Raw genomic sequence first — 13,459 nt, 5'->3', positions numbered from 1 at the left:
TAATGAGCTCGTCGAATTACTTTTTGTTTTAGTCACGCGCAAAAGTCCAAATTTCGAATAAAAAATCTGACCCCGAACGAGATTCACCGAATTTTTCTGTACGATTGCGTTCAGAACTATTCGCAGCTGGGAGAATTCAACGCTCGAACCAAACAAGACGGTGAGTTGATCGTTTTCTTCTTTATTTGCAATTCTACAAGCAACTCGCACTTAGTGGTTTTTCCGTCGAGAGAATGTCGACAACATCAGATGAAGTGTTTCGATCTACAGTTCGGTCTTCACATATTGATTTTTCGTCCTTGCTTCTTTGATCATATCTGCTGCCTTCTCTGCAATCATAATGGTGGGGGCATTTGTGTTACCGGACACTACCAACGGCATTACTGATGCGTCGACAACGCGAAGACCACTTATGCCACCCTTAACTTTCAATTGCGGATCAACGACTGCTGTGACATCGTCTGCAGCGCCCATTTTACACGTTCCAGCCGGATGATATGAAGTGGCCGTATAGCTTCGGACTACACACTCCAAATATTCGTCCGAAAATTGTTCCAACTCTTCACATCCCGGAAATGTGGTGCTGAACAATTCGGCTCCCAACTTAGCGAACGCCTTTGTCTTTCCAATTGCTATGCCCAATTTCATTCCATCCACTGCCGTTTTGATGTCGTCTGGATGGGAGAAGTACTTTGGATCGATGATCGGATCGTCGTACGGGTCGGTCGATCGTAGTTTCGTGTATCCAGCACTCTTCAGTCGCAGCACGACGGGACCAATGGTAAAGGTGTCTCTTCCAATGTACGGAGCGTATACCTGTTCCCACAATTCTTGCGATAGACCGGCTTTTTTCCGTGAATTCTCTGGGTCGTCTGCGGGACTGATTGCTTGGAAGTGAACGTGAATGTCTGGCCAACTGGAGTCGTTGTTGTATTTGGTGTTAATAAATGCGACTCCTTCCGATGGTGACAATGTGAGAATCCCTTCGCGATTGTTACTGTAACTGTTGAATGCTTGTTCATAGTCGGCCAGTTGGCGAGAAGCTAAGATACCAGAACCTGGTTTCATTGTAAAATGAACACCACCGGGAGAAATGTGATCCTGCAAATTGTGTCCCACTACCAAATCGGCAATTACTGATATTCCCAACTTTTCCAAATCGTCTTTAGGACCGACACCAGATAGCATTAGAAGTTTAGGCGAATTGATAGCGCCAGCAGACACGATGACCTCATTGTTTGCTTTCACCACATGTGACTGGAAATTTCGATGAAATTCTACTCCCACGGCTCTTTTCTGTTCGTTGAATTGAATTTTGGTGGCGAAGCTTCGCGTGAGAATGTGTAAATTCGGTCTGTCTACTGCGGCAGCAATGAAGGACGATGCTACCGAACATCTTTCACCATTGCTAATCGTACCCTGCGAGACTGCAAATCCGCTCTGGGAACGTCCATTGTAGTCAACTCCTGTTTCATAGCCCAATTCTTCGCCAGCGTCAAGAAACGCTTGGATTGCTGGCGTCTTAAAAGTATTCGTCGAAACTTTCAAGTATCCACCACTGCCATGATAGCCATTTTTCGCTAACCTTTCATTTTCCATATCTTCCGATTTCTTGAAATAAGGTAACACTTCCTCGTACGACCAACCTTTCGCCCCCATCCGTTCCCAGTTGTCAAAATCCTTTGGACTACCGCGCGTATAAACCATATAATTGATCACTGACGATCCGCCCAGAACTCGACCAAGTGGCCATTGTGACCGTTGACCAACGAGTCCTAGACACGCATTCGTTTGCGGTTCTGTTGCGAATGACCAATCCATCTCGGTTTTCTGCAAAGATCCAGCCATCCATGGAATTTTCGTCCATTCATTCTCAACGCCACCGGCTTCTAACAGCAGAACGGTGACCGATTCGTCTTCACTCAACCGGTTCGCCAGAACCGAACCAGCTGAACCGCCACCCACAATTATGTAGTCATAATGTGTATTCCAGTCGTTGCGTCGTTGGATTTGTTTGGTGTAGTCTGGTGTTTGAACCCACAGATTGGTCATGAGCTGGAGAAATGCTGCGGTTTTTGTTAGTGCCTGGGCGGATGCTAATTGGACCATGATTTCAATTTTCTGCTGTACACAATTAGAACAGTTCTGTTGCAACAACACGCTTAGTATGAGTACAAAGATGCGTCCACAATTCACATTAATCAATCAGTCCGACCTTGACCTCAGTTGAAATGCACTGCGTTTTTGTGATTAACAAACGATTTTCTCAGATGCTTCTCAAGCAAAACTTTGGAATTTATCGACGGAATTTCAACTACTCGCAGAGAACAACTAGAAACATAGTGACAATGAATTACGGAAATGTAATATCTCTCAATGTTTGCTTATTGATAGAAAATGTGAATCGAAATGATTAGATTAAAAGCGAAGAATCTCTCCGGAGACAGAGTCAGTGGTCCCACTTGTTCTGAAATCTTCAAAAATTGATTTATTGGTTGACCAGTTCATATCTCTCTTCACAGTGCCCGGGACAATTAAAAATTACACCATCTACAATAACAACGGTTGGAAACTGAAATGGTCACCACCAGACCACACTACTGGCCTACAAAATATTCGTTATTACGAAATCGAGTGGACAATAAACGATGAACTTCATTCGAGGAATGTTAGTTACGACAAAAACTATTTCGAGGTAAGAAGCGCCAAACTCTGCCCCACCAGATTTTGTACGAAAAAATTGTGCTAAACATCTTCCCCACACAGTTCCCGTTCGGACAAGATGACAAATTCAATATTACCATTCGAGCCGTCAGCGACGCACACGGCATTCCCATTCACATAAATTCTGAGAACATTTCCCAGGATCGTTCCAACCTGTTCAACACCAAGCGTCGCGATCCCACTCTAGGTAATTTTTGTGAGAAATTCGCCAAATATTTCCGGTTTGTTTACATCCAATCTCTATGTTGGACAGGAATTCTAATCGGTACCATGCTGTCCATATTGTGCATTGTGATCACATTGTGGATTATTGTCCGTTATCGAACGTGTTCCAAACACGATTCCGGTCACAATGTCACCAGAAACACAACATCGCCTATACCAACACAGTCGGCCACTTGTAACTTAGATTTGCACGAAATGCAAAACCTTATTGCCAAAGCGGAAACACTGGCGCCGAACGGACTGGTTCGGCACAGTGGCAATGGTAATAATGCTGTTTCGGAGCGAATTATGCTGAACAGTTCGACGCCGAAAAAGCCGAGAAACGATGAAGACTTTTCGTGCGTCATTAAGGCTAAAGAGGACGAGTTCAGTTCGAACCCGGCGCAATTACATTTTCCGGCTGGTGCGGAAACAAATCAGAGTAATGGCGCTACCTGTGTCGACGATAATAATGCGGTTCTACCTCAAAAAGTACATTCCAATGTGAAAAACGTATTTCCATCAACACCTCCAAATGGTAATCTGAAAGCACCCTCAAATCCTCAGGTGAGTTTTTGTCTTTTCATACAGGAAATTTGTGTGGACGGGATTTGGGTAACTTAAATATTGCGGGCACGGTTGCCTCTTAGCTTTTGGATGGGAAATAAAATTCGAAATGAGACGTCAAGGAGCGGACGCCTTTACCTGATTGTAGAAACTTCCAATTACATTTTCATAGCTTGACCGTTTACTGATCTTTTCGAGGTAAATCCAAAAATTGAGAGGAGAGCAATTTTTGAACTTGGACCTTTATTCATGGTAACCCCATTTTCCGCCTTCACCATAAGCATCTTTCAAAGAATCAAACAAGACCTGGCTACAGTTGACGTTAGAGCAATTTATGAATTCGCTTCAGCTCTCTTTCAGCTGGTCCACTCGTACAAACAAAACTGCTCATACGCCTTCCTTTATACGGTTTAACAACTACCACGCACGGGTGTGTAACTGTTCAAACCGCATAAAGACGTGTGAGCAGTTTTATTTGTGTGAGTGGACCAGCTGCTGAAAAACAGCTGAAGTGAATTTATGTCTAATTTTCACTGTCGTCCCCTGTAAAGGTGAAAGTCTTACAATTTTAGAAGTCCTGATACTTTCAAGCTCAAAGAAGGAGGAGTGAAGTTTCTTTAAAAAAAAAAACAATAAAATGACGGTTTTCCGAGTACATTTTAACAACACATGATGGAGTGATCTCTTCCATCGAAAAAGTCGTCGCTCTAAAAGCAAATTCGAAAAGAAATTTTCACTTCTAATCTCCACCGAATTGACATGCTTAAACGGCAAACAATTCGATTTCATTAATGGTGTCCAATGAAACGGACGCATTTGGGTGATCCTCTCGTTGAGATCTTGAATACGTCGATACGTCGAAAATGTTTTCTTTTTTACTAATAAAATTCTCTGTTCCAGTATTCCACTGACTCTCTAATTAATACGTCGTTATTCGACCGGAGCCAACAGCAGTTGTTAAACACAACAATAGATAGTAACACTAGTAATATTAACTTAAGTACATTAAATGAAAATGATGACACATTGGAACTTAATGGTGATAGTAGCTATAGTCAACAACCGTTGCATAATTGGAATTTTCGCAGACCAATTATCGGTCCGAATGGCTAAAGTGTTTTAAAGAAACAACAAACAAGACAAAACAAAACAAAAATATTTTACAAACAATTAAGCAAAGTGAATGGGTGCTTCGTTGTTTGTTCTTAAGATACAGTTTACCGTTTCCTTATTTTTTTCCCGTACGATATACCTATTAAGAGGTGGCACTCGGGCTGGTAAATGTCATTGCGGTTGGAAGATATTAGTGAATGGAACGAAAATTCGTAACGGTGAGAGTGGTTTTCTTCCTACAGAAAATTCGCAATCAGTTTTATGCAGTGGAAGGAGCAAGGAGATTCATCATAAAAAGAGAAGTTAAGCTGCAATAGAAATAGGATTCATCAAAATAATCCAAAGGACAGATAAACGTGGACCTTTGTCAGCTTTGAACTTTTTTGAAAACTAGAAAAAGGATTTTGCAAAAGAAATTCTTTGAGGATTTTCAATTATTTTCTGAGGATTTTCTTTCTTTTGGTGGGATATTTTCAGGATTAAGAGTGATATCGCCAAATCTTCAGGTGATTGGGGAACCGTTCGCTCCCACTTGATCATATCGTTTTTCCAAACTCCTATCATTTAGGAACGATAGTGGGTGAGGCCAGCTACAACATCCCGTACTCAGTTTACATCGAAGCTGCAGAGAAGGCGGAGTCTCCGAACATTCACTACATTTTTAGTCATAACTCTCGTGGATCTACTCGCACCAAGCGGTGCGTATACTCTACCTGTAGGTCTTTCCAAGGCCGACATTCGTATAACATTACAACAATTTAAAATCATGTTTTCTTGAGTTATTGTCGAAAAACTGTTTTCGGTACCCTCTGACATGTCTTCACTTTTGAACGCTTTTCACAGAAAACAATTTTTTTTTAGAAAAAGTGAAAGATACGTGTTTCTTAGAATTGAAAGACGAATCCAACGAGCTATCACTCATTAAAATCGGAGACCGCTTGTTCCCAAAGTTAAAAAAATCAAATGAAGATTTGACGATATCACTCTAAAAGAATCGTCAAAGTCGAATAAAATAATCGCGAAATTCTCCGAAAACCAAAAAATCCTCAAAACGTAATAGGAAGAAGCAAAAAATGATAAGAAAATCATTGAAATCATTGAATCCTGAGAGTATTTTCTTTGGAAAATTCTTTGTCAACAACATTTACAAACATCCATTCCTCCTCGCTACTATTACGACGTACAGGCCGAAAATTCTGAGAATATTCAGAAATCCTATTTCTACAAAATTAAATGGATGCGCGGTCCTGAGAGACAAACCGTTATTTGATAAAAAAAAGAAAATCTTCGTTCCATTCACTATACCCACCACCTGATGATTCTCGCAAGAGCGACCGATGCTACAGAATATTCAAGAGGCTTTAATTTTTTTGTTTGTATACCAACACGTGATTATTTATAGCAACAAGCTCTCTATTTAAAAAGGAAGTGAAAAAATAAACAAACACACCAGACAGAGTAAGAGAAAGAGTTTGAATCAATCTCTTTTATTTAAATTAAATCGTTAAACTTGCACGTCTCCTTCTCTTCTTCTCAGCTCATTAATATCTCCTTTTTTTAATTGATTCAAACAAAAGTATATTCGCTGTTATAATGACCGATACAATTATTATAAAAATAGAAAGAAACCTATCTAAACATAATTAAGGGAAAAATAAACAAACAAACAAAAAAGAAAATAAATTTGCCAAATCTGTGATAAAAAATAAAAAATAAAATTAAGTGACGCGAGAGTTGTTTTCAATTGCTCTACTATCACCTCATTTATAAGACGAAGAGAAAGTTAAGTTAAGTTCCAACATCGATTTTGAAAACAAAAATATTTTTTGTTACACTGATGGGTTATTACCAACGAACGTAGCGGTAAAACCAAAAAAAATAAAGAAGAAGAAAAAACAAATTGGAGAAAAATGCTTTTTAAATTTTCAGTTTAAGATAAAAATTGATTTTTTTTATCGATTATGATGATATATACCAAGAAATTCATGTGTGTTTCGTGTCTAAACGAATTAGAAGATGAAGGTTACAGACAAGCAAATGGTTAAGTTTTGTTTAATTATTTTTCTTTATTATAGCGTTTAACTTTTAAGTATTGAAAATTTTTGTAATAAGTTTTTTTCTTCGATTTAATTATTAGAATTTATGCAAAACTTTTCCTGATTTCTTTCACATATTCAACTATCTCACTTCATACGGACCTGTAGACGATATATTTGTTGTTCATTTATTACAGTGAATCTCTTTATCTCTCTCTCTCTCTCTCTCTCTCTATCTCTAATTCTTGGTGGCACAATCGTTTGAAACAAAATTTTGTTTAATGAACAAATCATAACGTGGCACTCAACTCTCTGTCTGTATAATGATGGACGATTCAATTTTTTAACGAAAACATTTTTTCATATGCATTACGGGCATCAATAAATCACATCATCTGAAAGATAGGTATGAAATTGTTCAAAAGAAGGACATAAACTGATGGGCGAATGAAGTGTTTGTAAAAATTGACGGAACGGAGCCGAAGACTCAGAACAGGACTATGCTATTTTTTTAGCAGTTTTAGGGGTCCCTAAGAATATGCTCCGGAACAGAACCATTTCCAGGTCTTTCAAAATCAATTATATTCAATCATCTTTCCAAAACGTGCTCGGCGGTGGATGTAAATGAGGTGTATTCAGGGCACCGAGACTTAATCCACGCACAATGCTACCATTTATTTGCTAAACCAAGTTGCCTAGTATAGTCTTTATGGATTATACAAAGACAGACGTGTGTACAGTGTCGACGTGATCTTTGAGATATCGTTTCTAAGCACTAAGGAGAGTCTCAAGGCCGCATGCAAAGCTCCATTGGCATACAGAACAAATTGCAAAAATTCGGTGTTATTTTGTAGGTCCAAATCGAATTTATTTTGACCAGGTACGTTTGTCTGGTGTAAGGGCCTGTTATCAACTGACATCAAAATCTTTCACATTGACTGGAAAGTGAAATTCGACATATGTTCTGATTTAGCAGTTGTTCTGGTTTGTGATCGTTTTCACATAAATTTCGTTTAACAAATGAAAATCTGGATTTTTCAACGAAACACTAAAACACTGAATCTAGATTTAAATTTGTTAGACAAAATTTATGTGGGAACAATTGCAAAGCAAACTACAACAACCATTAAATCAGAAAATATGTCCGATTTGACTTTTTCGAGAGTGTAAGAGAAAAGGTTTTTCAAAATATTTTAAGTTCTTTCTCTCTCGGTTTTCTTTCAAAAAAAGAGATGAAAGTTGAGTGCAAAAGTTGTATATTTATTCTGCTGATTTAGTTCATATATATCGCTACCAAGGGCTATTATTATATATTAATACGTTTAACTGCACCTGCTCAAAATATCTACTCACTTAAATAATTTGAAGTGAAAACCAATTAACTAAAATAAAAACAGAAACCTTTTGAAATATAATGAAAAAAAGATGAAAATGAAAATAGTTGTACCTGATTCTGATTACAAAATACCGTTATTTTTATTAACCGTATACACATGAAAGAAAATCAATTATACGTTTATAATAAAAAAGTAAAAAATTTAAAAAAAATGATGATGAAAAGAGTAAGAATTATTATTATTATATTATTACTTATACATATAAAACATAAAATGAAAATTATTTAAGTAAAAGCATAAGAAGTTTGTACTGTAAAACATAATGAAAAAAAAAACAAAGAAAAAAATGTTAAATAAAATTATGTTAACGAAAAATAATAAAAAAAAAATGAAAATGAAGAAAAAAAAATGGCATAACAAAAATAGAAATGAAAATGAAACGTTGAAGAACCCAAAATAATAAAAATGAAATAATGATGAATGTTATGTGTGTTGGTGTGATTACTAAAATAGCATATCTGCAAACTACAAATTTATATATCATTGTTCTACTCATAATTTCAACAATTTTTCTTTAATTTTTCATCACAACCAACAAAACAATCGACAAAAAAAAACCAGTTGAAATTCCATAAATCAAAACTATTAAGACAGGTGACACAGCACACTCAATATTGCCGTAATTTGCATAAGAAACAAGTGTCACAAAAGTACACAGACGAATTCGTTTTTGTTTAATTTTTGTCACTTGTTTCTTTTGAAAATAACAGCACAATGCAGTTCTGTCAAAATGAAGTAGATCCGTGCGCCGTCCGTCATTTTTTTAATTTTTAATCGGAGTAAAATTTACTTCCTTATTATCCACTGGCCTTCTGTTGACTTAAGAGCGCTCACCCCTTGGCAATTTTCTAGCCTACATTTGTGCGCAAAAATATTCGTTTTTTGATGATTTCTCTGAATCAAAATTTTTTTTTAAGTAAAACCATTAAACTTTTGCGTTACTTTTGAGGGAAAAATTGGTTTGTGGTCGATAAGTTAAATCCCATTTGGAGAAACCTTTGCAGAACACATAAATTTACACATTTGCAAAGGTTTCTCCCAGTGGAATAAGCTATCATCCACAAACCAATTTTTCTCTTCAAAGTAACACACTTTTGCATGCTTTAATGGTTTACTTTTTCAGAAAAAGATTTTGGTTCAGAGAAATCATAAAAAAAAGAATATTTTTGCGCACAAATGTAGGCTAAAAAATTGCCAAGGGGTGAGAGCTCTTAAGTCAACAGAAGGCCAGTTTTGTTTTTAACTGTTACCAATACCGAGTTTCACGCAGATTTTTAAAGAAAAATGGCGCACGGGTTTAAAATTAAGTGAAAGAATGTTGAAGTTGAAAATTGATCACGTGACACAGTGTCAGATATGAAGTGAAACGGGAACGAGCTTTTCATCATAGAGATTTTTGAAATATTTTTGGTTGAAACATTCTTCAAATCGTTCTTTTCTTACGATGACTCATTTTTGTGCAAATGTACAAAAAATTTCGAGATCATGTTCTCTTCGTCATTTTATTACATTTCCACAAAAATGAACCATCATGGCTGCATGGCTTAAAAAAATGATTCCCAGAATATGTCAATCAGCTCTATGGTCTTTGTGGCAATTTTCTCTACCACTGGTAGTGATGCACTCAATTTGTAATTTCGAAAATATTGAAGTGATGCTGATTAATTACGTGATTTGTAAAGCTTCGGAACTTATCAGGTTTTCCCCAATCAGAGCCTGAACCAGTTGAGCTGCTAGAAATAGTCAGGTTATGGAATATTAACCTCAGGTTGACCTAAGACCTTAACCGACTAGACTTTTTCAGGCTGACCTGGTCGATCACGTTTAAAATAAAAAGTCAGTTTCGCATCATCCAATTTCACCTTATAGTCGACAACTTTGAAATTAGTGACGTATTTAGTTTCAGCTGTTTTTTCAGCTGATCCACACTTACAAATTAAAGTGTTTTTACGTCTTTAAATGGTTTAATCACTACACGCATGCGTGTGTGTAACCACAAGTGTAACCATTTTCGTTTATATGAGTGGATCAGCTGAAAAACATCTGAAGCAAAATGCGTCACTTATTTCAAAGTCGCCGGCTGTAGCGGCTTTACGAGCTATCTTATTAAACCAAATTTAATTCGCTGTGATCTATATTGATACTTCACAGAATGGTTTCTGAAGTGTCTCTCGTGCGAGTCCCATGTCTATTCGATTAAAACAATTTTTAAATAGAAAATTCACTAAATTAACAATAAAGAAAAACAATTAAAATGAATGAGACGAAGAAATGAAATTAATTTCCGAAACAGCAATTAAATGAAACAATGAGCTTAATGTAATAACTAAAGATGATAAACCGAATTAATTGATAAAAATAGACATAAACTAAATATCTCTACTAAACATACAGATCTTGTTCACGTTTAAAATATTTTCTTTTTCTTTGTTTTTGAAGAAAAATTAACAAAATGAAAACAAAAATCGTAGCAAAAAAGATCGTGCCTTGAATGTACAAAACAGAACCTGAACGAAACATTGAACAAACAAACAAAAGAAAATATAAAAAGAAAAAACTTTGTTGCAAACACATAACATTCCGAAATATATTTTGTTTCGTGTCGGATAAAAAAGGGTATGGATAGAAGGAAATAAAAATTCCGGATGTTAATTAATTATTATTGTATTTGGGGCACCCATACACATACACACACACACACTTACAGATTTACCAAACAGTTTACAGAATTTATGAAACGAAATAGAATTTAATTAAATAAAATGAGGAAGTCCAATTCAAAATAAATGAAACTATTGTTGGATTAATTTATCCTCCTCCTCCCCACCATAGTGCAATATATCAATAGCTTTAAACTACCACTAACACCATCAAACGTCAAATGCAATAATAAATTTTTAGCATTTTAATTAACATATTCGCTGTGTATACATACAAATTACACACACCATACACTTCAACAAAAATGAAAAATAATCAAAATTGCTTCGACAAACAACTCAACTCAATTTTTAACAAATTTTTTAATCTTTTTTTTTCATCTTATCCAACACATTCATTCAATTCAAAATATTGAAAATCTCAAACTATTTTTAAGATTTTTACCTTTAATTTTCGGATACATTTATTTAGATCATTGAAAGCTTTTAAGAAATTATAATTAACAAGAAATGGGGAAGAAAAAAAAATCCTAAGTTTTGATAAGTGAAGGTAAAAAGGAACGATTTTTTACGTATATGATACAACACTCTCAGACACGTCACAATTTATCTGACGTCTGATGAAGAAAAATTTATAAAAGAAAAAAAATGTGAACCGAGGTGCGAGATGACATTCATCAAAAGATAAACCATTTTTCTAGTATCGAATTGGAGTTCTTTTCGAAACTAGTGCTGAAATGAATTTTATTTGTCGACATGTCAAAATTCCGTTGATTTTTCCTTTTTTTGTGTTCGAATAGAAAAGTCACTGTTAAATTCACACTGGCAATTCAACAGCTACCAGGGGTTGTTTTGCGTCAAACTGTTTTACGTAATTGTGATTGCGTATTTTACTAAATCGAGTAAAAATTGCCGAAATTTACTTAAAATTTACCAAAATTTTGGTAGAGCTAATTGTTAAATTTAGTTGGTAAATTTTAGTACAAAGATGGCATACTAATGAGGCCTAAAATATTTTCAACTAATTTACGTTGTCCGAGAATGCCGAAACCAGCGAGGTTCGGATCGCAATCACCTGGATTTTGAAGCCAGTTGAAAACTTTGTTTTCTTTTTTTAAATTCAGTAACCCTTTTTGGTAAAACTTTGACACAACGACTGAATTTGATGAATGTATTTTGGTTCAATTTTGGTTATTAGGGAGTTCGGGAGTTATTCAAAATTCAAAAAATTCGGTCGGTGCTATTAAATCTTGACACTACAATAATTTGAGTTACTACCGACTAAATTTTATGAATGTTTTTTTTTGGTTCGCAGGACATGACTCGCCAAGTATATGTCCCGCACTTCAAAAAGTTTACCTTTTTTAATTTATTCACAAATGATTGAAAAAAACTTTCTCTTGGTTTCACTATGAAGAGGAAAAAATAAAAGTTCGTCAAAATCCGTCGATTCCTTAAAATCCTGTAAATTCCTCATCTAACAAAATCCAGAAACGAAATCCGATTAATTCTCGCATCGATTTTATAACTTGTTTAAATCAAAAAGAAAAATCATTAAACAAATCACTCAAAATTACGTCACAAAATTTATATCTAATGAACAAAAAAAATATTTTTTTTCTTGATTTAAGAATCCATAATTTGTTCTCTCTTTTCGATTAAAAAGAGATGGCCTCTCCTACCTAGCAATGACTTGAATTTGATTTAAAAAATTCATTGAATCGGAAAGAATGGACAATATAAAAAAGGATATAAAAATTCTGTGATTAGAATTGATAAATTAAAAGCAAAAAATTAAAAACTCACCAAATTTGAACTATTTTTCATTTAAAAACTTTTGTATCTTGTTTTTAACGTTTTCATTTGAATTGAAATAGACTCAAAACATTCCAACAACAATTTAAACGAGTAAAATACATTCAAACTAATTTACTTATTGAACATAATTATACCAACAAACGTAACGGAATGCAGTGTGTGTCACTCATTTTTGTGTCGAAATTTACTTCAGCTGAACAAACCAGCTGGTACGTTTTCTTATTATGAGTTCAAAAATTGAGAAAATGCGGGAAATTCAAAAAAATATTTCCTCGAAAATTTCGGAATTTTTCTTTTTTTTTCGGAATTGAGGAAAATTAAAGAAAAAATAGAATTTAGGTCGTGTAAGTCACGCTTTTACAACAACCACGCGTTGACTATTCAGTATTTACCCTTATAAGCACGAAATTAAGAATACGTTTACCAGCTGGTGCATGCAAACTGAGACACAACATTGAATCCCGCTGACTGTAAACAACAACAACAACAAAATGTTTTTAATAATTTTAGCCTTTTTTCTGTTACTTTCTCGCCATATTGATCAACATTCGCTAATTCAATTTTTTTTTGTTTAAAATATTTTTTTTTTGTTAAAGGAAGTATAGTTTTTAATATATTTTATATTCCAAATGTTATCTACCTCATAAGTCATAACAGAGAGATCCTAAACGTTTTTTTTTTAATTTTTAATTTAAAACTTAATTACAAGAAATTAGTGTTGTAGATTTATATTAATAATAATGAAAAACAAAAAAAAATTAAAAAGTATCGTTTTAATGTCTCGTTGTAACTTTTTTTGTTCTTAAAGTTATTGATAAGATATTGTTTGATATTTTTGTAATAAAACGTGAAAAATGTAAAAAAAAAAAATCTTCGGCTTTGCTGTTTCTTGGAAGAATTGACCAACTCTCTACCAACAGAATGTGTGAAAGAAGTCATT

The 13,459-nt window shown here is 34.9% G+C and overlaps 2 protein-coding genes across 3 annotated transcripts in view; one reads left to right on the top strand and one right to left on the bottom strand.

Annotated features, from left to right (window-relative positions):
* LOC119069728 overlaps positions 1-4,761 on the top strand; it is a 51,530-nt gene extending 46,769 nt beyond the window's left edge. For both annotated transcript variants that reach the window (XM_037173857.1, XM_037173856.1), the window contains exons 12-17: positions 33-160; positions 2,523-2,695; positions 2,767-2,911; positions 2,978-3,495; positions 4,396-4,636; positions 4,668-4,761. In XM_037173857.1, coding sequence (XP_037029752.1) covers positions 33-160; positions 2,523-2,695; positions 2,767-2,911; positions 2,978-3,495; positions 4,396-4,608 — 1,177 coding nt within the window. In that variant the 3' untranslated portion in view covers positions 4,609-4,636; positions 4,668-4,761. The remainder of the gene's footprint in view (positions 1-32; positions 161-2,522; positions 2,696-2,766; positions 2,912-2,977; positions 3,496-4,395; positions 4,637-4,667) is intronic.
* Positions 157-2,333, bottom strand: LOC119069733 (oxygen-dependent choline dehydrogenase-like). The gene has a single exon (XM_037173864.1). It carries the CDS (start codon positions 2,107-2,109, stop codon positions 265-267), a length of 1,845 nt encoding a protein of 614 aa, XP_037029759.1. The 5' UTR covers positions 2,110-2,333; the 3' UTR covers positions 157-264.
* Positions 4,762-13,459: the final 8,698 nt, after the last annotated feature.

The sequence above is a fragment of the Bradysia coprophila genome (assembly GCF_014529535.1).
Source record: "Bradysia coprophila strain Holo2 chromosome X unlocalized genomic scaffold, BU_Bcop_v1 contig_39, whole genome shotgun sequence".
Classification (NCBI taxonomy): Eukaryota; Metazoa; Arthropoda; class Insecta; order Diptera; family Sciaridae; genus Bradysia; species Bradysia coprophila.
This window is presented reverse-complemented; position numbering and strand designations above follow the sequence as displayed.

Coding starts and splice junctions, on each gene's coding strand:
- LOC119069733 (XM_037173864.1), bottom strand. CDS start 2,109: ATGGTCCAATTAGCATCCGCCCAGGCACTAACAAAAACCGCAGCATTT.